The 25,503-nt window shown below is 38.0% G+C and overlaps 1 protein-coding gene across 1 annotated transcript; it reads right to left on the bottom strand.

Annotated features, from left to right (window-relative positions):
* Window positions 1-303: 303 nt before the first annotated feature.
* Window positions 304-25,240, bottom strand: LOC121259112 (kinesin-like protein KIN-14B). Its single transcript, XM_041160603.1, is given in 24 exon segments — window positions 304-936; window positions 1,659-1,817; window positions 1,911-2,051; window positions 10,434-10,532; window positions 11,631-11,981; window positions 12,163-12,354; window positions 12,455-12,646; window positions 13,821-14,046; window positions 14,140-14,195; window positions 15,021-15,092; window positions 15,673-15,861; window positions 16,766-16,912; window positions 18,224-18,397; window positions 19,519-19,670; window positions 20,337-20,428; window positions 20,803-20,964; window positions 22,000-22,162; window positions 22,165-22,177; window positions 22,282-22,413; window positions 23,040-23,146; window positions 23,285-23,455; window positions 23,620-23,706; window positions 23,826-23,949; window positions 24,912-25,240. Coding segments are annotated over 24 exon segments (3,873 nt in total). The 5' UTR covers window positions 25,128-25,240; the 3' UTR covers window positions 304-480.
* Window positions 25,241-25,503: the final 263 nt, after the last annotated feature.

Below are 25,503 nucleotides of genomic sequence, written 5' to 3'. Positions count from 1 at the left end.
ATATGTCCTACATATTTGGCTATGCCTATTTTCTAATAAAGCTCTTACTGATAAAATAAAAAAATAAAAAAAAGGTTCAACCCTATTTATTGTACTACAAGAGTCTATTGGCACGAGATCATGAGATCAAAACCACTCCATTACTCCTAAGTCCTAACTTCCATGTTTGTTTGAGTTTTTATGTTTCTTTGAACTTTCAACGCTTTGTTCTAGAAGTTCTTTGGCAATATAGTGATCTGAGTCCGCTCCTTTTGGACCTTAAATATCTATATAATAAAAATACTAATTGCCTAAAAAAAGGTGTAGACAATGCATGTTCATTCTGGAAAGAGCAGTTGCAAATACAAAGATAATGTTGGCCAGGCAGAGCATGCCATGAATTACACAATAACAAACTGTTTCAACAAACCCCCCAAAATTATATAAACACAGAGCTCGCATAAGTGGAATCTAACACAACTTCACAACACAATCTTGCACTCATGACCTCACATCTTTCAGTACTCCCCCCTTTTCAAGCTCGCCAACTAGATCCCTCAATGAGGGAACTTTCATGGCCAAAGTTCTGTAAAGTCTAGAATAACGAGCTCGAGTACCATCGGCAGTCCTTGCTAGGGAAAGCAGGCTCAGAGCCTCGGGGAGTTGAGAGAACACTTGTTTAATCTCTTCCAAGGTCATATTTTCCAAAACCGATGGTCTCGGAACGACCCTCACTATCTCATCACCTTTAGGTTCCTGAACCCGGGCATCTGCTTTAATAACAAGTTCTGAATTTGAGTTTGCCCCACACTTAATTATAAATGGGGTTGTTGAGCCAGTGTTAAACTGCAAGACGTTCCACTGCGCCACATCAATTTCAGTACCAGAAGCCAAATCGGCAGATGCTTTACGAGCGTCTGATAACTCTGGAAGGTGGTCATCTTCTTCAGGAATTGACTGCAGCAGTGTAGGGAAAATTGAAATTATCGACCAGCCAGAGAGGAAAATATATCAAGTACAGTCTTGGCCAAAAGTCACAAGCAATGGACGTAGAAAGGGTATACAAGGGTTCCACACATCCATATCCTCTTATTATCACGTAGTATTTGACCAAAAAAGAAAAAAAAATATGTCAAGAGCATCACTGTTCCAGATGCATTTATGACATGTCCGTTTTCTCTCTTCCACCAATTGAATTTATGTTTCGGACCTATACAACTCAGATCATTGCAAATGTAACTACATGAGCTCATTCTTCCATTACATGGAAAAATCTTCTTGCTAGCAATTTTGTGTATCAAGCCGTTTACCAATATTAAATGTAAGGGATTCTTTTATTTATTTTTATAATAAAAAAAGTTATATGAGTGTTGGTACGCAATTTGGTGCACCAAACCGCTTGTACCTGGCAAATCCCTTTATCTTCTCGGAGATGCATGAAAAGGAAAAAGATATGAACATTGAGTATTGGAAATATGCCTGGTTTCTCAATCACGACAACCCTGATATATTTTTCATACTCTCTGTAAACTTCTTATACCCTATTGTAGCCAAGGCTGCCCTGCCAGTAAAGCATACACTAATAGAAAAATATAAACAATCAAGCTATTCTCTTCCAACAAACTGGAAACAAGAATTGAATACAAATTTTCTCTTGAAAATGTAGAAGTTTTACATACCTCAACCACACGACGAGCATCAGCAATTTGCCTCTGGGCAAATGGATGATCAATATCAAGAAGGGAAGGCATCCGTTCCATAAGTTCATCTAAAGATGCAAGCAATACTTTCTTCTTACTTTTGCTGAGGGTGCTTACAGAGGATTGCCTCAATATATCCTGGTCAGTATACATTTACGAACTTGCTTATTTCCATAGCACATAACCAATCATCAATAAAGCAACAAACTAGTTTCAAGAAAGGTAAAAAACCTTGATTTGCTTCACTATGCCATCAAGGGAAATAAGAGATGCTAATCGTGCATCTTCAGCTGCAGTAGAAGGATTTTGGATAGGCGAACCACCATCTTCCAATGTCAGTAAGGCTACATCACCTCTCATTTGTTGCAAAAGCTGATTATAAACCCCGCAAAATGGCATCAGAATATACCCATTCAAACTTACACTCGGAACAAAATATAGTAGACATGGTAATAGTAGAGGTAGTATTTTTTGCTTCCATGTATAGTTCAGATATTAATTTAGTAAAAAACATATAGTTGATATTAACATATTTTCCATGGTAGGAAATGCATATAGGCTCAGGTAAAACTGTATTCAGTAACAACGATCAACAGAGAGGGATAGACACATTAAAATAGAATTCGTAGACATGTCCCATATCAGGCTTACTAAACCTTGTGCCAAACATACCACAAGCAACCTCTTTAGAGCACTGGCATCAGTTTGGCTATCCCATTAGACAAAACTTGCCTATAATCACATTTTTTGCATTTTGCCTATCTCATTCAAAAACTATTTCCACATTGGATTATTCATCTAAACTCTATCTAATAATAAAATATTTATTTATTTTTGACTTTATTATTATTTTTATCTAATTTCTTTTCATCGTATTTTGCATATCTACTAGTATTTTTGTCATAATTTGTGGGATGGCATCTTTTGTAGAATCAGTTTGGCTTGGGTGATGCCTTTGAGAGTGGTTGATCTTATTGCGTGTTGAACCGGGCTTCATGGTTGTGCTCAAGTGGATGAGGCTTGGAAGATGGTTCCCTTTGTCTTATGTGGTGCATTTCGATGGAAAGGAATGAGCGGTGTTTTAACGACAAGGAGCATACTTTGGAGCAAATCCAGAACTTTTTTGTGCACTCTTTATTGCTTAGGTTTTCTGCTATAGTGATTAACGGAGCTTCTGTTCACAATTTTCTGTTGTCGCTTTCTGTTTCTTACAATGTATCTAGGTGTTTCCTTTTGTATACAAGGGCTTTGCCTATAAATCCGTTTCTAATAAAATTACTTCTTACTTATAAAAAAAAAGTTATTGTGCACAGACAAATTTGCTGAAGTACTGTAGCTCATAACCAAAGTTAAATTACTATACCTAATCCAATGCCAGAGGTTTTTACGTCTGATTAGCTAAATTTTACCTAATATTGGCATATGGCTAAGCCAATGCCAGTGCTCTTAGACTAGATAAAAAGTCGAGCATAGTCAACTTGCTCAGGCCTACATGGAGAAAAATAAAGATATAGTATAGCAACATTTGCAAATGAGATCAGAATCTCTTGATTTAACAGGCACAATGACCAGGGATAAGAAGTCATCAGAAATCCATTGAAGAACTAAAGGAAAATGCACTAGAATATGTGAAATGAATATATGATCAACGATCTGAATTCCAATTTTCCTGTGGCATATAAAAAATCACCCTGTAAGAACTCAGTAACCTTGGTTGACTCTACTCCAAATTGTCAATGGACAGCTTTCTGTCCATTCATCATTCTTCTTTCCTTCTATTCTTCTGTCCATAATTTACTTCGGCCTGTACAGTTAGCATATTGACAGAATATAGTTTCCATATAGGGCTAGAATCAATCGGCAATTAGTTTCTTTCCATGTATAGCTATCTTGTAAAGTTCATATATAATATAGAGATCACTCATTCAGCCATTGATTCGGCCAGACACAATATTTTGACTTATCTTGACAAGGTATCAAGAGCAGTCTTCTAGTTTTCTTGCCGCCTTCAATTTTTTTGAGACTTTCGGCAATCCCGTTTTGGGTCTGGTGCTTTCGGCAATTTCTGTAGTTGGGTGGCTGTCAGCGCAGCCTTCTCTAGGTCTTTCGGAAATTTCTGTGGTTGGGTGACTGTCAGAGCAACCCTCTGGTGGTGCTTCTGGCGTCTCTGTGTGTTCGTAGTTGTTGTCGCAGCCCTCTGGTGACTTTCGGCACGTCTGGTTTTCTCAAGTTTTTTTTTTCTGTTGTCACAGCAGCTTCTCGTGGGTTTCTCGACTTGGTCTGGGTGCTCTGTTGTCGCAACAACCCTCATGTGGGATTTTCGGCTTGGTCAGTGTATTGTATGGTTCTCGGGTTCTATGTTGAACTGTGGTTCGTGACTTCCGAAACTTTCATTTTAATTTTTGGTCTCTATTGATTTCTGTTGTTGTTTCTTTTTTGCTTTGTCTTGGGATTCATTTATTTGTGATGGACTCTGCATCTGTGTGTGTCAAGTTTACAAGCACAAATTACTCTACTTGGGCATTTCAGTTTGAACTTTTCCTCAAGGGATAATATCTTTGGGGTCATATTGATGGCACGGATGTTGCACAAACATCCAATACTGAAAAATCCAAAGATTTCGGGGCTTCTCCTTCATGGGTTGCACTTGATGCTCGGATCATGTCTTGGCTTCTTGGTTTGGTGGAGCCACATATTGTCACCAACTGGCGGGCTCATCGCTCCGCTCAATCCATGTGGAATTACTTGAAGAAGGTTTATCATCAAGATAATTATGCTCGTCGCTTTCAATTAGAACATGCGATTGACATGTTTCAACGTGGTAGTCTTTCCATCCAAGACTACTACTCAGCATTTCTGACTCTTTGGCATGAATATTCTGATTTGGTTACCGTAGATGTTCCTGTTGCCGCTCTTTCGACTATTCAAAATCTTCACGAGACTAGCCGGCGTGATCAGTTTCTTATGAAACTACGCCCGGAATATGAATATGTTCGCTCCTCTCTACTGAACAGATCTCTTGTTCCCTCTCTTGATATTTGTTTTGGTGAGTTACTTCGCGATAGAACGTCTTAGTACTCAAGCTATTCTGGAGCAATCTCATGGCAGTTCAGGGACGACAATTGTGGCTTATGTTGCCCAAGGACAAGGACCACCTATGAATTCTAAAAACGTGTTTCTGCTGTAAGGAATATGGGCATATTGTTGCCAATTGTCCTAAGAAATAATGCTCTTGTTGCAAGAAGAAGGGTCACATTATCAAAGAATGTTGTATCCGCGGGCCCAAGCATTTCAGACTTCTGTTATTGCCCCTCCAACAGCGACTTTTGTAGCACATGGCTCTTCTTCAGGTGCTTCCTTTGTTCCTGTACCTCCTGCAACGAATTACTGCACACCAGAAATGGTGCAACAGATGCTAATTTCGGCATTATCAACAATGGGGTTTCAAGATAACAATTCTACTAAACTCTGGTACATAGACTCAGGGGCCTCTAATCACATGACGAATACTCACACTGCTCTATGTCATGTTCGGCCCTACGCTGGTCAATCTGCTATTCAGACTGCCATTGGCAATTCTTTGCCAATAGCTGCTATCGAAGATGCCTCTTCTAAGTTCATTGATGTATTTCTTGCTCATCAGCTTTCCACGAAACTTATTTCTGTTAATCAATTAGTTGATAACAATTGTGCTGTTAATTTTTTTGGTGATGGTTGTGTTGTGCAAGACCAGGTAACGAGGAAGCCGATCACGAAGGGACCTAAAGTGGGGCGCTTGTTTCCACTATTTTTGCCTATTCCAGCACTTTCTCCAGTTTCTTCTATTAAGTCTTTTGCTTGTAATAATGTTCCAGATCTTAGTATGGTGTGCCATCGTCCTTTAGGCCATCCCAATACTCATATCTTATCTCATGTATTGCACTCGGGTTTTCTTGGTAATAAAGAACGTTCTTCTTTATCTCTTAAGTGTGATTCTTGCAAACTTGGTAAAAGCAAAACTCTTCCCTTTCCTTTGCATACTAGTAGAGCTTCTCATTGCATTTAAATATGATGTGACTTGCATTGATGATCATAGCAGATTTACTTGGGTCTATTTTCTTCGCTCTAAATCTGAGGTTTTTCGAACTTTCACCGAGTTTTTAGCGTATGTTGACAATCAATTTTCTGCTTCTATTAAGACATTACGCACAGATTCTGGTGGTGAATATTTGTCTACTGAGTTTCAGGCATTCTTGGCTTCTAAAGGTATTATTCATCAACGTTCATGTCCAGCTACTCCACAACAGAATGGAGTAGCCGAACGCAAAAATCGTCATCTCCTAGATGTGGTACGTACTCTCTTGTTAAAATCCTCTGTTCCATCCATGTTCTGGGTTGAGGCTCTGAAAACTGCTACTCACTTGATTAATCGTTTACCTTCCCAAGTCTTACACATTGAGTCTCCCTATTTCAGCTTGTTTGCTAAGCAACCTAGTTACGATAATCTCCGTATCTTTGGTTGTGAATGTTTTGTTCATTTACCACCTCATGAGCGACATAAATAATTTGCTCAATCTGTTAGATGTGCATTCTTGGGATATAATGTGTCAAAATGGATTTGTTTGCTATAATCCTACATTACATCGTACACGCATTTCTAAGAATATTATTTTCTTCGAAAATCAACATTTCTTTCTTGTGCCCTCCTCTTCTATTGTGGTCCTCCCCTCCTTTGAGCAGCAGTTCTCAAATCTTCATTAAGTCAGCTCTCGCTTTAAACCAGGTATTGTATACGAGACGTTCCCGCCCACCATCTCTTCACGCTCCAGAATCAGTCAGTTGCAACACCTCCAGAGCCTTCAGTACGTCGCTCTCCTCGAGTGTTTGTACCTCCGGATAGGTATGGGTTTCCTTCTTCCAGTTCTGGCTATTCTATTTCAATTCTTACTACTGCATTGTCCAATTTTGATATTCCCACATGCTACTCACACTCTGTCAAGCATGACTGTTGGCCACAAGCTATGCAGGAAGAAATTGCCGCTCTAGAGGCCAATCACACCTAGGACATTGAGCGTTGTCCTCCCACCATTGTTCCTCTGGGTTGCAAATGGGTTTACTCAGTCAAAGTTCGATCAAATGTAAGTTTGGATCGTTACAAAACTCAGCTTGTTGCACTAGGGAATAATCAAGAATATGGTGTCAATTATGAAGAGACCTTTGCTCCTGTGGCTAAGATGACTATTGTTCGTACAATTCTAGCTCTTGCTGCTTCTAATGATTGGCCACTACATCAGATGGATGTCAAGAATGTTTTTCTTCATGGGGATCTTAAAAAGTGCATTTATATGAAGCCACCCCCGAGATTGTTTCCCTCTCCGACTTCACATGTGTGTAAACTTCGTCACTCTCTTTATGATCTCAAACAAGCTCCGAGGGCCTGGTTTGATAAATTTCGAACCACTTTATTACAATTTTCATCCAAGCGGAGCAAGTATGACACTTCCTTGTTTCTTCGGAAATCAAACCTGGGTATTGTTGTTCTTTTGGTTTATGTTGATATTATGATCATTGGTTCTGATTCTGCTTTACTTGGCCAACTTAAGACTCATCTCTCCGAGTCATTTCATATGAAAGATCTTGGGTCTCACATATTTTCTTGGTCTTGAGGTGCATTGTAGTCCATCTGGTATTTCTCTCAACCAACAGAAGTATGCTAGTGACTTGGTGGCTACAGCCAGCCTGCAGGAGGCCACCTCTGTTGATACTCCCATGGAATTGAATGTCAAGCTTCGCAAAGAAGAGGGTGACTTACTTGCTGATCCCAGTTTATACCAGAAGTTGGTGGGTAGTCTTGTCTATCTCACCATTACTAGACCAGACATTTCCTTTGCAGTACAGCAAGTCAGTCAGTTTCCTCAGACTCCTCGTCATCTTCATTTGGTTGTTGTCCGTAGGATCATACGCTATGTTCAGGGCACTTCTGCCCGTGGTTTTTTCTTTCCTTCAGGCACTTCTCCTCCTCTTGCTGCTTATAGCGACGTTGATTGGGCTGGTTGTGCAGATACACGTAGTTCCATCACTGGTTGGTGTGTGTTCTTAGGTGATGCATTGATCTCCTGGAAGAGTAAAAAGCAAGATAGAGTCTCTAAGTCATCTACAGAATCTGAATACCAGGCAATGTCTCTTGCTTGTTCCAAAATTATTTGGCTTCAAGGTTTGCTTGTTGAGCTAGATTTCTCTGAGACTGATCCTACACATCTACATGCTGATAATATGAGTGCTATTCAAATTACGGCCAATCCTGTCTATCATGACTGCACAAAGGATATTGAAGTCGACTGTCACTCTATCCATGAAGCATTTGAAGCTCGTGTTATCACTCTTCCACATGTTTCCATTGAACTACAAATTGCCGATATCTTCACCAAAGCTCTCACTCGCCATCGACATTGCTTCTTAAGTAGCAAATTGATGCTTATTGATCAACCCCCATCAATTTGAGGGGGGCTGTCAGTGGACAGCAAAGCTGTCCATAATTATTCTTCTTTCCTTCTATTCTTCTTTCCATATATTTTTCTTTCCTTAATTTACTTAGGCTTGTACATTTAGCATATTGACAGAATATAGTTTCCATATAGGGCTAGAATCACTCGGCAATTAGTTTCTTTCCATGTATAGCTATCTTGTAAAGTTCATATATAATATACAGATCACTCATCTGCCATTGATTCGGCCAGACACAATATTTTGACTTATCTTGACACAAATAAATATACATATGCATTAAAAAACACATAAATCTGAAAAGTAGAGACTAGGAAGCACCAGACGTGCTAAGAACTTAACCACTACATAAAAAAGGCACTTTGTATAATTCAAGTACTCTAGTAAAATTTAATCCATACTTTCTGTATGGTATTTCTCTTTCCTTTTCAATGTACAAAATTTTGGATAAATAAGATAAGTTTATTAATTAACAAAAATGGCACCATTAAATTATACAAAGCGTATACAATAGTTACACCTAGTTAGAAAGAGACAAAGACTAATAAGTTCTTCAAAGCTATAGCTGAAGGAAAACGTGTATGCTGACATCCAATGTATAGTGTTCAAGGAAAAGTTTTAGTTTCTCCCAATCCTCAAAGCTTCAATCATTATCCTCCCTCCACATGCACCGCATTAGACAAATCAAGATCATTTTTCCACAAGCCTTCACTTCTGTTGACTGTCAAGCCAAACATTCGAGCAACAGAAAAGGTCCATCATCCATTCTGACATTACCAAGTTCAAGTTAAAGACCTTAGAGACAGGTTGCCATAAAGCACCAACAACATCACAATGGACTAATAAATGACCTGGTTTCCCTAATCCTTCTACACATACAGAACTGGTTTATCACTATAACCCACCACCTCCTTGGATTATCCAACATCAGGATTTCCCCTAATGCTGCTAGCCCACTTCCCAAACAAAGAACGTCACTCTCAAGGGAGCTTTACTCCAAATATTCTTCCATCGGAAATGAGAACTTCCATGGGAGAACACTCGGTAAAGCGATTACACTTCAAAGGCCCCTTTCTTGGAAGGCATTCCTCACGGTCTTCTCTTCCTGGCTTTAACCTAACTTAGTACAACCGAGCATTGATGAAACAAGCAAATCCATTTCCCAATACTCCGTGTTCGATCAATGAAATTTATTACTTATCAAAAATAAATAAATAAATAAATTTTCTTGATTACCTATCAAAAAAAAAATCCCAATCCTAGGCTACAATATTAAATTCACTTCTCATTGTTTGGAGCCTTCCAAAATCTGTGAATTATCTGCCACCAAATAATCCTTAACCAATACAATAGTGAAGAGGACCGCACCACACATCATACTAAAAATTTATTTTTGAGCCATTTCCAACCTCGTATCTTATGAATCTAGAGAACTGCCGCCAACCCCTTCAGATGTTCTTCCTTAATCCTACCCATAAAATCCCATTAACCTTGTTAGGCCACGAATCCACCCCCCATGAACTACCATAGTTTATCTCTATCACCTTCCTTCAAAGGCTTTGTCTCTCACTGGCATGGTGCCATGACTACTCCTCTTAAAAGGGATTGTTCTCTGCATGTCCCTCGCAGCTCAGGTGGACAGTGAATAAACAACTATCTGTAAAGGTGGTGGCTCCAAGGTGGAACAAAAAATGATGATGAGATCAACTGAAGGTTCTGCGCATCAGGCTGTGGTCCCTAGGCACAAGTGATGGCATCTTCGGCCTACCTACATTTTTTTGATAAGTAAATGAACATCACCATGTAAAGGTTTAAACCTCCCCACATTTTGTATTGACTTTACAGGAACTCTGGAGCTTGGCACTTGGCCTTGAGTCCGAGACCTCACTACAGAATCACAGATGGTAATGGGGTTTGGGAGGTTGAGGTAGCTCTTGACATGGGAGAATACTCAGGAAATTGGTTCTCGGCATTAAAGGTGGGTGAATTTTGTTGGGTTCTGAGACTATGAGGTGGTTTGTACTGATTCAAGAACTATATCTGGTGACAGGGCCGGCTCAATAAGTTCCGGGGCCTAAGGCTAAAATTCTGAGTGAGGCCTTTTTTTTTTTTTAAGTAAAATTAAATTAAATATATATATATATACACACGTGTGTGTGCATGTGTGTATGTAATTTGAGGGCATGCTCTAAATTTCAGAAAAAAAAAAAGTCAATTATAACATATTTATCGAGACATGCAACACAATGATGGTTTAACAAATATGATTACCTTTCTTCTTTTGTGATCAACAGATTCCAGAGCTGAACGCAGCTTAGCGACTTGTGCCGCATCTTCTGCCTCTTCTGTTGCCAAGGTACCAGAAATATCCTGATACAAGAATGAAATAATAGGCATGAGTCCAATGAGATCTAGTCAAAACATCTTCTAAATAGGACACCATCATAAACAAAGAACAGGAAGAATAAACAAGTATATGCCATTTGTACTTGGCTTCGCCTAATTTAATAAAATTCTTATTTACTGATTAAAAAAAAAGAATATGCCATTTCATGTACATTACGAAAATGTTAAAAGACAAATTAAATTTTTATCGGTAAACAAAATTTGAGTGATCATAATAATAAACGAGCTCAAGTATATAGGACATATACAAGAGCAACACCTATGCGTGCTAGTTTAGTGATACAAGAAAGTCATGCCAACCAACGAAGTTAGAACATCTTCCATATTGTTGCAATTTGAGACTTGCCCTAAGGCCTCTCCAAGAAGTTAGAACATCGATCACCCTTCTTGGCATCACCCAAGCTAATCCCACCCAAGCAAAAAATTCATTCCACAAGGTAATGGCAATCTCACAATGAAGTAGTAAATTATCAATGGACTCCCCCACTCTTTTTGCACATATAACACCAATCCATGACAATAACTCGGCATTTCCTGAAGTTGTCTAGTGTGAGGATCTTCCCTAAGGAACCTGTCCATTCAATGAAAATTTTCTTTAGGGGTGCCTTTGTCTTCCATATTTACTCTTCCATGAGAATGGATTTGCATTATGCATATTCATGACTTGGTAGAAAGAGCAGACAGTGAACTTCCCTTTCTTCGAAAAGAAATCTTATCTTCAACTCCTCCCCTCATACAAGTAGAGTACGCTTGAAAGACAATTTAAAATTGAGATGCAGTAATATAAAGAACCAAGCACCTATGCAAGGATCCTCACTGCAGCAGCAGTGGTTGTGCAGCAGCAGAGGTTGTGCACCATAAAGCTACACTAAGACATGGTGGCAGACACCTAGCGGTCGATCCCTCTTTCACCAGGGAAAGTGGGAAGGGAATGAAGGGTTGAGGAAAAAGATGTAAGCAAGTGATGATGCAGAATAGATGCCTAAAAGATTTTATCAAGCCCATGTGCACATTTGCAAATTTACAGGTGCTATTTTAAACTAGCTCCCACCGAAGACATACCCTCAAGTGCTGCAACTGAGAAGTGTAGACCCGCTTTGCATACTCAAATAAAAGTTGCCCTAGAGCGTCTGTACTAGGGGGCAGCGCAGCACCAAGTCCAGCCATCCAACCATCCATAATTGCTGTTGAAAGAAGCTCCAACTGACCAGTTGTCCCCCCTGATGCATCGTCTCCAGTAACAGACAGAAACTCAAAGTTCTCTGCCAGCCAGGATCTAATTTGGCGTTGCAGCTCGCCTGCTGGAGTATGGACAAAAAGAGCAGCAAGTGCTTTGTTTCCAATTGCAAAACTTTTGGCTTCATCTTGTATTTCCCTAAGCTTTCCACCAGTTACCTGCTGCCTCCAACTATCCTGTACAATGGACCATTTGCAACATGCAGAAGTATCTCAGTATGAAAGCTTTTAGTAAATAATAGAACAAGTACGTGCATGCATATGTGTGTGAGTTGAGAGGGGAGAGGGCAAGATTGGCTTCAAAGTCAGAGTAAATAAACACATGGATAAAAAGGTACAAGACTTGAATAGCAGCAACCTGATCAATTCCTCGTATTTTTAAAACAACTGATGAGAACTTGGATTTCTTTTCTGGTTTTAGATTAACTTTAAAGCCTTGGATATGCTCATCAACATAGCGCACAGGAGATCTCCCTGGACTGTTACTCCGGCTGGAGCTCCTACTGCGTCCGCTGTTACCCTTTTCTAGAAAGCACTCAACAGGAGAAACCTGCAAACCCAAATAATGGTACACACTGCATTCAATGAAAGCCAAAAAAGTATTGGAAGAACATACTTCAAATGAGAGGTAAAAACTGAAATTTAATTACCTTGATGGACTGGAGTTCTGGCGATCTAGCAAGCAGAGATCTAATATACAAAATTCTAACTCGGGAAACAAGCATGGTATCCATTACCCTCTTTGGTTCCATTTTACGTATAAAAGAGAACACCGAATCTCTAATTTCAGCAAGTATTTCATGCTCTCTAGAGGCACCTGCCTTAATTACTGCAGCCAAAACCTGCAAAGCGGAAACTGGACAGTTAGGGGATGATTGGGGAATAAGATGAGATGAGAATTTTGTGAATAGTAGTGAAATGGTTTGAGTTAAGACGTTTTATTGGGTTTTGGGAATTGAGAGAGAAAAAGTTGAATAAAAAATATTATAAAGTTAAAATATTGTTAGAATATTATTTTTTAATATTATTTTTGTTTGAAATTTGAAAATTTTGTATTATTTTTGTGTTTTGTTTGGAAGTTTGGGAAAGTTGTAATGATTAGATGAAAAAGTTGAAGATTTTAAACTAAAAAGTGTTTGTGTTAAAGTGATGTTTGGGAAGAAAATTATGATAAATTTTTAGATGAGATGAGATTAGTTTCCAAAACATGCCCTAATTCATTTCATTCTTTTCTCTGGGTGTAAGGACTCACTGACAGAACATAATAAAGAAAAGGATATTCACAACAGAAATACATCACGACCAAAGAGAGATATTATTGTTGATGGTGTGCATATTTGATAACCAGAAAGAATGATGATGTGTTGCCAAATTACAATAAGCAGATCGCCGATGTGACAACCTATTAGAGCTTTTCTTTCAAACCAGAGTTGACACAACCCAGTGTCCGGGAACCAAATCCCAACTAATCTCAAGGGTGCACAAGCTCTCGGCAAAGAGTTTCCCACAAGCGTACCTTATGTAGTTCAAGGGGAAACTCCCCCAGTCCAAGGAAAATTATTTGTACAGTCCTAGAGTGTGCAAGCTCCATGCAGCCCCTTTGAAAAAAAGCTGGCCACACATTGGACCCGCATGAAAAAACCAACTTTTTCACGGTGGGCCTCACTTTTTTTCAAAAGAATTGTGCAAGCCTTACACACCCTAGGACTATCTAGCATTACTCCCAATCCAATGGCTCCAAGAAATTGTTTGCACCCAAAGGTTTCTACCCTTAGACCTGGAAGGAGCAAACTACTAAGACCAAGGCTCTTACCACTAGTGCCAAACCCTAAGGGTTCAAAATAGAGGAATGACAAATTATATGTGCAAGGCTTGTCATGACAGACAATTGTCAACTTTCCCTTCAAAGACAGATACAGAAGGTAAAATGATGGAAACCTTCTCATCCATTTTTAGATTTAATCATAAGGTAACAGTAAACTCCAGATTGTATAGCGTAAGAATTACAAAGCATACCAGCATCAAAAGTTTGTTTGCTCCATCCGAAATGGCAGCAAGGCTGTCATGTTGCTCAGGATCAAAGTCATTCAAGGCAGAAGTAAGATACTCTCCTGCTGGCGTTGTTTTCACTTTCTCAAAGCCAGATTTCACTAAAGCAAGAGTGCCATCTGTCTTATCCGCTACCAATGGCAAAGGAACAGCATCCATAGAGCGGCCTTTATTATAGTTATTATTATCAATCCTGCTTTTAAGAAATGACAGAAATTCCATAAGCAGATATTATGGTAAAATGTAAAATTCACAAAGCAATCCCAATGTAGAATTGAAAGTATACCTCCCTTGGTCCCGAGGCTGAACGTTCACCGATCCTTTGGGTAATGGACTTGATGCCTAAAAGAAAATCAAAGAAATAAAAAGGCAGAAGCACCATTTAGATGGACTCATGTGGCATAACCACCAAAATAAATCCATACTCACTTTAATGCATGCAAACCTTCAAAACAGAGAAATATAGTTACGAAAAGTCCCATAGCTAAAAAACTTGGCAAAGCATCAGATACATATATATTTATGATCATATACAATAATCAACAGTTTTCAAGGTACAAAAATTGTTCTTTCCTACATAAAGATATCTCAAGAGTAGCAAACAAGGAACAGAATGTTGTTAATTTGGAAATATATAGAAGCAAGGTGTGGGTCAGTTGTCCCATTTGTGGTAACCACGTCATTGAGAAGGCATCATCCTATTCTTATCTTACATGTCTAAAGACCTTGAAATATAGGAATGAGCTCTATTACTTGAAAAAAAAATCTAGTAACTCACCAGCTTAACCCAAGTTTCAATTGGGTCACTCAAGCTTCATTGAAGAATCAATCACCAATGAGTTTAAAAATATTCTGAGGTGGCACAGTGGTTAATTTATATTGGCTGAAATGAACAGTTTCTACTAATAACTACCACTTGACCATTCTATGCCTACTTTCAATAGGTCTGCCTCATGTTTTACATCAAATGTGCACTGTATGTCACCATTAAAGTTGTCTGGATCAAATTCCAATGGAAAGTATGCAGCATATACACAACTTTAAATGTTAAGATTGGATACTGTTGAAATATGCATACGGGAATGTTAAAAATGATAATTTTGCAATATAGATATTCACACCATTAGAAGAAAGGACTATTCCAATCTTAGATGACAGAAAATCTACCTGGGCCGAACCGAGTGAAGCTGCTTTCTCTGTTAATCTATCAAACAATTTCTCATTTTCTTCATGCAACCTCTGCAACAACAGCATACAAATCATTCTAATACAACATACTGCTGAAGGGTGCACAATGGCTCAAGTTTTTCATTTTCAGGGACTTAAAAAGTGGATCTAAACATACGTCCTCCCACAAATACAAAAGCAAAAAGACAAATATTGAGAGCATATTTCAATACTGGCTCTGGCTAAAGACAGACTCCCATCCTACCTGATCCTAGAAACACATAAATGGCATCCAATATTTTTCGCAAAAAAATTTTAGAGAGCCATGGGCAGCCGTGGGTTTACCATTTGGCTATGATAAGTATCCCAAGTATCGAACAAAAGTCAACACATGGAAACAAGCATTTCCACAATCTTGAGAATTATACATATATATAGATGCGTATTTCCATCAGGGGGATGGGCAGAGAGGTGGGAGCAGGCAATTTTGTTGTCATGATTATGGTGGGAGAGTTGGAAGAGCGAAGGGACAACTCATCAATGAAATTTTGAGACACCTCACACTTATGACTCAGACCCACAAAGATAAGAAGCTAGCTAGTTAGCCGTCATTAGAAAGATCGCACTCGTCAGATTGTTGAGTATAACAGACCTCGATCAGTGCATCACGTTTTTTGAGTTCCTCTTCAAGCTTCTTGGTCACAGTCACTGCTGAAGAATCTATGCCATCCACAGTTGCATTGGAAGATAACACTCCAGGCCCTTCTGAGCCAGATTTTGATCTGGCTTCAGTAGGATGAAGAGCTTCATTGAGTTGTGATTCAATGCTTCTAATTTTGGCCTACATCAGAAAGGTGATAACAAGAAAATACTGAAGAGATGCAACATGTCAAGAAGAAATTTCTTGATTAGAAAAGTGTACCTTTCTATAGTAAATGAAATTTGAGTCAAAATAGCATACAGCCAAGTTCCTTCACAAGGAACTTGCTAATTGATCATACATTGATAACTCGGGTCCTTAATCCAAGTTCCTTCACAAGGAAGATATTGCAGTCTCGAAGGATAATTTATTACATGTTTTCCATTTTTCTTACAGTTGCATATGTCACCCAGATTCCAGCAGAGAAAGGCAAAAATACAAATAAATAGATATATGAATAAATCTGTGTTGTAAATAACTACTATTGAGTAATTACTACAACTGTAATTTACATGTTCCCAAGTTACCCAATCTAATTGATAGAATGATTTTCAGCACTAATGAATCTCTATCAACATGAACAGCCCAAAGGTATGAACTGAAGGTATGGTGTGCAAGGAATTTTCAAGTGCCATAACTCATACACTTGATAAAGAACAAACAGCTGAGCATTTATCAATATAAGAATAACATTTTGAAAAGATATTCCAATGCAGGGCATGGAAACTTGCAATAGAAACTTTTGTTATATACGTATATAAATCTTCATTTAGAAGCACAAAAGTGCAGCCCAAGTACTCATGATGTCAAAAGAGACATCTATCGAGAAGGAGAAACTATTATGTCTACCATACATGAGAGGAACCAAAATATCGATATGCAATTATCAACATAACATTGACAATTTCCCAATGGCCCTCCGACCAATTGGCATCTCCTACCCACATAAATAAGGGATTGAGGGTGAAGTCACGGACTAAATCCCGTGCATGTACGTGAGTTGTGTATTTACATTTTTTGAAAAAAAAAAAGATAAAGGACCAACCTGCAAAGTCTGAATTGTCAACTCTTGTTGTTGTATCTGCATTTTTTTATCTTGCTCCAACTGTAATAGCTGAGCAACTTGATTTCTAAGCTGAGCATTTTGCTCCTTCTCAATCTTATGCTTATCCAACAGCATAATATTTTCTGACTGCATCAAGATAATAAAACATGCTCACCTAAAACAGGCAAAATGATCTACCTTGACAGTAAACTACCAATTCAAAACACAAAATATGTTGCTTAGCTAACCAAATCTATCGCTTATGTAACCTTCAATGAAAAAGCATGATAAATAAGTAAATAAATTAAATATTTGCCAAATAATGTGAAACCGTGGAGAAATAAAACTGAACTGCAAACTATGAGACAAATACATAGTATAGAAACTTCACTTAAGAGCTACTTAAAGGTGTAAGTTACCAAAAATTTAAATACCATGCAAGTACAACTCAAGCAAAAAAACAAAATCACTCGTATTTACAAGACACGCATTAAAATATAAAATCAAGAGTATATAGTATCTTAACCATCTTCTATTTGCATAAAGATTGATATATATATATATATATGTATTTCCTAGCAAGAGTCTTGATGCTGATTGGTGAATGGGTGTCTCATAGGTTTTTGTGATTCTGGAGGGGAATAGCAACAGGGTTCATTTCTAACATGTTAGTGTCAGAATTTTTCACTTGAGTGCCCCAAGACAGGCAAAATGTTAATATTACAAGATTTGGTGACCTCATGGTTCTACCAACGTGGCTTTGTTTGTTTCTCCAGCAGCTCTCCAGACAATCCCGATGAAGATAATTTGATTAAATGAGCACAATTTGGGATTGATTGATGCATGTGCAGAAGGAATGAGTATGTAGATCATCCCTTGCAGCATTGCTTTGGGTCTTCAGAGCTGCTGACAGTTAGCATGCAAAGTTTGCTGAAAGAAGGTCATCCTGAAAAGGGTTTTACTTGGAGTACTGGGCTGGAACAAAATAATCAAAGCTTCTGAGAGTAGAGCAGGGCCAACACATCCTATTAAGTCATCTTTCTAGTGTTACAGTTTAGGTGTTTGTATGCTCCCCCCATATACATAAGTTGCATTAGCTTTAGTCTTTTACATATCTGTATACCTGCTTTAAAATAATGTATTTGTGTAACGAAATGGAACACTATCTACTTTGGATCTATTTAAGCAAATATACAACTCAAATGAAAATAGAGCATTCCCACTTCTTGTTGCTCTACATACCATCAATTCCCAAAAAAACTGAACCAATTAGCACACAGGCCTTCCATCCAAATAACTATTACTTTCATCGAAATAGAATGAGAGGGAAGATATGATAAAGCTAATATTTACAAGATACAATAAGTTAACATGGGTGAAAAATGTCAAAAACCCATACAAACAAATAAATCATTATAGAATTTAAGAACTATGGCAAACCCATGGAAGTTACAAAACCTTTAAATCCGACTGCAGTGTAAAAGAAACTTTCCACGCCTTCTGAACTTCATTGAAGAGCAGGACAGACTGATCATTTGCATCTTTTATAGCTTGTTTTAGTCCCAAAACCTCTTGTTCCAAATCTTGGATCTCCTTTTCCTTTTCATACAACTCTTTACGGGCATCGTTTGCCTACAATAACCATCACAAACTATTTCAGAGAATAAAATGTGTCACAATCATGGTTTTCTCTATTGGAATTTTTGGTCTAACGCCCTCTGTGTTGTGTCCAAATCAAGATTCACTTCCTGTACTTTTTTCAAGAAATAGCCCCTGTGCCAAGGATAATTGCCAATCAGGTCCCGCCATTACAAATTCCATCCACCCTAATTAATGACAAATACATGGTAGTCTTACTAACTACCACACAAAAACTCAACTCTTTTAAAAAATATCATTGATATAAAAATATAAAACATACAAATTTTTTTACATTAAAAAATAACTTTAGAATATAGATTACAAAAAACAAGGAGGGTGCAGGGGCAAACTACTAGATGGTGGGGCAGCCAAGATCTCAGCGCCACAAGAGTCCAACAGCCTCCCTTTCCCACGCCTTCCTTTGTTTAAATCTGTTTTTAAAACTATTATCTTCTTGTAAGAAATTATATTCTTTACTTTTTTTTAAATTCATTTTTTTAAGAATTGAATTTTCTGTGTGGCAATTAAATGGAATAGTTAATGGGCAGATCTAATTAATGATAAAAAAGGAATTTTGGGTTTTCTTACATGAATTCTACTCAGACGGTACTTGCCCAAGTACAGTGTGCCAAAATACAGGACTATGTTTTGTCAAGTCAGCAACATTATTTTGGGGAGAAAAAAAAATCTCATATCAGCTGCTGTCTTAAACTGAAGAAGAGCTTCGTTTTCAACATGATCTTTACCTAAATCTTTTGATGGCACCTTTTTTTCTCTTAGATATAGAGTTCTGTATCCCAAAAAATTAATTTTGTTGGACTCCCAGCATGTTTATTTGGACCTCCCTTACAATTGTAAATGAGAAGCTTCTCCATTCTTTTTCCAATTTTTTTTTTTCTCTATGGGATATTTTTCTCTAAGGAATAAAGTCCTTGTAGCTCAGCAGAACTCTTAACATATTGGAGTTATGCCACCCCAACTGTCAACACACCAGTTGTTATCGCCAAAAGGCAGATTATATTCATTAATCAAAAGTACTGCAATGAAGTTGCTCCATACAGGGCACAAAGTTGTCAAGAGCAAACTATAAGCTTGTCACAAAAGGAACTTACAACATCTCTCCATTTTTTTATTGTATCTCGATTTCCAAGGCTTAGCACAGCATTTCGGGCTCTGGCAGAGAAATTCAGAGATGATAATGTCTCAGACAAATTCTTTACATTGGGACACAGGTTAACAATCATCAAAGTTTTCGAACTCCCACCTACAGAAAGAATAATATTATAAGAAGCAACAAGAGATGCTTTACCAACTAATTATCATTTATAGAAAGAAATTAAAAGCATTGAATTATGCACAACAAAAAGGAATAAATATAATTATATGTGCCAATGAAATTCTTCCGTACACCTAGCTTTAGCAAGATTCAATCATGCTAATAAAAAGGAATGGAAAATATATTCTTTTTAATAAGTAATGGAATATTTTATTAATATGAGCAGAATTAAAGAGGAACGTGAACTTTAAGTCAAAACTGTAGTTAAAAGTTACTTTCAAGATAACTATAAGCCTTGATTTTAAAACTCAAACAAAGGGGACAGACCAAAGATTTTATATAGCCACAAGGGTTACAGAAGCAGAAAATTAGCTTGGAGCAGAACTCACATAAATATCCAAATCAAAAATGGGCCATAGATCATTTTAAAATCAAACAGGCAACAATGGCAACTAGGCATTCCTTTAAAAAATCTATGATCAGATAATAAATTTACTAGTTTACTAAGCAAACAGGTATAAAGCACCACAAGCAGGCCCAGTAAAAATTACCGTTGCTATCATTACCCACAAGATTCACTTGTGTTACTCTTACAACTCTATTATCATAATAAACACCACCATAACTTCGCATACAAGATGGGGAACTGAATACCTAGTGAATCTCCAAGTATTTGTGTTAATGTTGAATTTTCATAAGGAACAACGTCCTTCTTTGAGGTCAAAGATGACAAAACATCCCCCAACCTGCATATGCAACAGAAAACACAGTAAGAAGAGAATGACCACAGCAAATAATGACAATCCTGCATGCCGATATTATGGCTGCTACAACTTATACAAAAGAATTGAACAAAAAATTGCCGTCTGCAGCCTCACCCACGACACCTAGAACAATTGATGATCATTAGATGAACATGGTATGTTGGTTAACCGCCCAAGTATATACTACATGGGACTACCAATCGTTGTGCTTGGGAGAGGAAAAATTGTGACCAAAACCAATGGGAAGTGCAATTGCCGGTAGTCCAATGGAAAGACATTCATATTATGCCAATAAGCAAGCAGCCAGTCCAAGTTCAAAGATTGCTACATAGTAAAAAATGAGATTTGTTGCATACGCTGAAAGTGATTTCATAACATGTAGCAGGTCCGTCACATGCTCCCCACTATCTTCTTCACCAATTGAACCTTCACTTCCAGCCAAATCTATAAGAGATAGCTTGCTGCACGAGTTCTCCCCAGTAATCAAATTGGTATAATATATATGTATTGTGATGATCCTGACAACAATGAGGCAAGAAATAAGCACAGATGAGTAAGAGGAGAATTATGCGGCGCTATAGACATGCCCAATTGACATGCATCTAAAAACACGAATAACTGGAACCTTGGGCTATATCACATTTCTCCCTGTATGCAATTGACAAGTTATGTCATTACTTAAAGCAAACATCTAGTTGAACTTCTAAGGAAGTACAAATGCAGATTAAATTCTTTTTAAACTGAAAGATGAAAATATCTCCTCTTTCAAGAACAGGACCAACATTAAACCAGTGGGCTACCTCCTACAACTTCAATCCTCACCTTTGCATTACCCAACCAACAAGAAAAAAAGGATCTACCATCTGACAATTATATAAACATCAATAGTGTATACAATCATTCTGATTTGATCGCTCTCTCCATTTCACTCTAATCAAATATGGAAAATAACTCGCATATTTAAAACACTTACATACTTTCTTCTTTTTCTTCTTTTGATATCAAAAAAATGCAAAGTGCAACTCTACAACATAAAGACTTTCAAGAATCATGTCCCAAGTTTTGGGCTTCGCCTATACATTCATTTCTAATAAAGTTTCTTCTTACTTATCAAAAAAAAGAATCATGTCCTAAGCATTTAATGAGATAGTAAAGAGTAGGTTGTGGATTTTTTTTAAACTGATTCGGCAAAGATGCAAAAGGCTTCTAGAGTTTACTAGACAATAGGAATTCATTGCAATCGAGGGCACACCCTACAGGAGAGGCAGTTCAGGAATGACAACAATAACTCTGAACTAACTGGATAAGCATCTCACTTGAAAACTTGATACTCTTACAACAGAGATGTGACTGATTCCACTTTAAAGGACAGATGGCTTATAATCTTAGCCAAAATTATGTTAGCTCAAAGCATAACCGCAATTTAATAAGAAACCATTATATAATTTAAAAGAGTTGCATCAAGAACAATTTTTTTTTTTTACAAGTGAGTTGCAACAAGAACAAATTAAACTAAAGTTGTGCTTTTTCAGCGCACAGAGATAAGATCATACAGGTGAGAAACATTGAACTTCGACATGTCATCTCCCCGGCTCTGAAAAGCAGCCTTCAAGATTCTAGAGAATTCCAATGGGTTATCAACTCTTTCCCGTATGAGTTCTATAGAAGATTCTGGTGGTCCCATAAGAACCTTTTGTAAACTGCCCCTGGTTTCAAAAGCAAATCTCGAGCCTAAAAGAGCATGGAATGGATCTAGATTAGAACATGGATGAAGCTATGTTAAAACTGTCATCTTACAAAGTTTTTCTGGCAAATAAGAGATGAATGTAAAGAACCTGTTCATTGTAGAGCTCAAAAACTGTGACAGAGAATTTGAATTGAGATGTGGAAGTTGAATCTGAGTTGGCTAGATCAAACAACTCCTCAAAACAGCGGGCATATAAACCGCGATCATGACTAGATCCTTCCTAAAAAAATGCAAAAGCAGAGATCCAGTTCATTTCGTATAAGAATATCTCCATATCAATTTTAAAGGGAAGGAAGGGGGAATAGGAAGAGAGCAAAGAATAAACTACAAAAGGAGAGGATTCAAGGTCAAATGCAAAAGTACTGATCAATTATACTTTTCATAATTAACACCTTAACTAAATCCTGACTAGTTGGAGTAAGCTACATGGACCATTTTTCTAAAAGTCAAATCTAGGCCTATACTCCAAAAGGACAAGCCAAGATTACACTTAGAGCTTGAAATTATTATGAAGGGCAAGAACTTCTCCCGCTCAACAACATGGGATCTCATTCACCACCTTCCTATGCTCAATCAAATCTGAAGTATTACACTTTTGTTCCACTTGGTCTTGTCTAGGGCCATGTCCCCATTAACCTCCACCCAATTAACCCCTTATATTGGACCAAGAAATATCAACACGAAGACCCAAATAACCGCACCTTAGAAGTGTCAAAACACAATGGAAAATGTGGGATCACACAAACAAGTACATATATTTTTTTTATAAGTACAAACAAGTACATTTATAAGTATTAGGTAGAGAGAGAGAGAGAGAGAGAGAGAGAGAGAGAGAGAGAGAGCAACCATTGTGTGTGTTTTTCCAGAGTGGGTTTGTCCATAAGCAAAGATAGAAACATTATATCCATCCAAAGCCGACTGCACCAGTGGCTGAACATCCCTGAACAGTTCAGCTGGACAAAAAATATCAAAGACACTAATCAACGTAGGCAAACACAACCATAGTATGAATAATTATATAATAACTCCACACAATAAAACCAGGATGTGATGATTGAGACAGAAAATTAGAGAATGAATGCTATGATCACCTTGTCCAACATGGGGTCCATAAACTCTGTCAAATTCAAAGTCTTTCTTGGGAATTAAATTGGTATCATCACCAGTATTAATACGGATAGTGCACTCATCAGGAAATTCAACAACAGAGGGTCCTTCATCTTCAAATAATGGTCTTGTACGACAAAATACTTTTATATTTCCTGGAAAAATCATTTCAAGTTTTAAATTAAAAGGACAATGAAAAAACCTTTTGACATATGTGCATGCATGCACGTGAGTGTGTCAGTGTGTGGGTGTGAATCTATGTGTTGGGATGGGGGCAGGGGGAGAGAGACTTTCAAAATGGGAACTCACAGAAGAGTACCTTTGGCTGTCAACAAGTCATTAAACAACCTTCTCTTCTCACTGATCAGAGGGGAAATTCTGGCCTCAGTTTCAAGAGCAACTTGATCTGACATTTATACCATTAAAAAAGTCAACACTGAAAACCTTGCGAAGCACAAGATTGCGTGAGACATCAAAACTTCACATGCTTCACATACAACCAAATGGCAGAATATAAACCCATACCTAGTTTACGGGTTTTCTCAGCAAGAACACCTAAATAACGTGTAACTCGATCTAGTTTTGCATTAGAGTATTCCTGCAGCTCATTTGCTTCTTGCCTCAACTCCAAGTAATCTTCTCTTGCAAGCTGCCCAAAATATGGGATACACTTGTCAACAAAAATATCTAACACTATCACATGCTCCACATACACACCTGCTAAATTACTGTGTGAAAACCACCACCTAAACTCAATAATTGGCAGCTGGAGCAATGTCATGATTTCAAATTCTAGAAGAGATCTAGCGATGTTGATTATCTTGACAACAAATGAAGAGAAACCCTGATAAATTTCCTGTTACTTTTAGATTTATAAGCTCTTAACTTCTCTAGCCACTAACCCAGATTGTTGAAAGAAGCTCAAATGGTAAAGCAGAGTTCATGCACCTCTTATCTGTATGTGTCATCATTTAAAATTATTAATACCATCATTTTGTTGTGACCCTACATATAAATCCATGAGAAAAGGCTATTCTTCCAACCAATTTTTGTTTTCATAAAACCAGGCTTGTTGCTTAAATTGTGATTAACCCGTAGAAAGGAAGTGCATTGACACGCAAATCTCCAAGCAAATTAAGCCCACCAATGTAACAAAAACCCCGATAGTATTTAACCTTGCCAGTAGTATATACGATACAATAAATCTTTTTTATGACTTTTTTTTAACTATGTAATAGAGTTACATTTTTAAGGCCTGGACTCCACGACTCATTGTCCCAACTAACAATATGTGAACTTCCAGTATAAATTAAGATTCACCAGTCCACTACACTGTTTCAAATCCCAACGATGCAACCCAATTACAGACGCTTTATTTACGGAACACCCCCACACTCCTTCATACGAAGAGAGAACTTGATTCCAGCTTGCCTGTAATGGCAGTAGAGACAAACGTTGCCGAATACGCGAACCTTAAAACCCCATTAAAGCAGTGACTTACCACTAATTTAGAACCAAAATTCAAACAGTGAAATTTCAACAAATAAATAAATAAAAAGGGAAAGGGAAAAAATAGCTACAAAATAAAGTAGAAGGTAGATAGATGCTAACCTGAACTTTGTCCTTCAAGCGCTGGACCTTGGAGGCGAGCGAGGGCTTGGGAAAATCCGAATGGGGCAAGACCGATGAAGTGGAGATGGAGTACCTCCGGACCAGTGGTGCCGCGAGCCTGTTGTGATCGTCGTGCTCGAACGGCGACGTAGGGGTCGTCTTCCTCGGCTCGAAGCCGCTCACCTCCCAGTTCCACCGGTTCCTCTGCTCCCCCATTTGAGACCCCCTCTCTCTCTCTATCTCTCTGTCTCTCTCTCTCTCTCTCTCAATCCCAGAGGCAGAGCCAGCTTTTCATCACTGGTTGTAAATTTGTAAAGTGTTTTTTGCTTTTATTTTTTGTTGTTTTAATTTATATTTATATAAATTAAATTAAATGGAGGGAGGGGGAAGGGGGGGCTTGGGTTTTTGGGGAATGGGAGGATTGGGTAATACGGCATCGTTTCATAAGAATGAACACTCTTCGGCCTTTAGGGACACATGTATTCTTGCGCTTCGTATTCGTTCACGCCTCGCTCTCAGTATTTGTCGGTATTTGTCCATGTCGTTTAGATAAGGGCTAGCACGTGACCGCGCTCGTGATATTTGAGCCTCC

Source organism: Juglans microcarpa x Juglans regia, chromosome 4D (assembly GCF_004785595.1).
Source record: "Juglans microcarpa x Juglans regia isolate MS1-56 chromosome 4D, Jm3101_v1.0, whole genome shotgun sequence".
Taxonomy (NCBI): domain Eukaryota; kingdom Viridiplantae; phylum Streptophyta; class Magnoliopsida; order Fagales; family Juglandaceae; genus Juglans; species Juglans microcarpa x Juglans regia.
The sequence above is the reverse complement of the archived record's forward strand: the minus strand, read 5'-3'. Positions and strand labels throughout refer to the sequence as shown.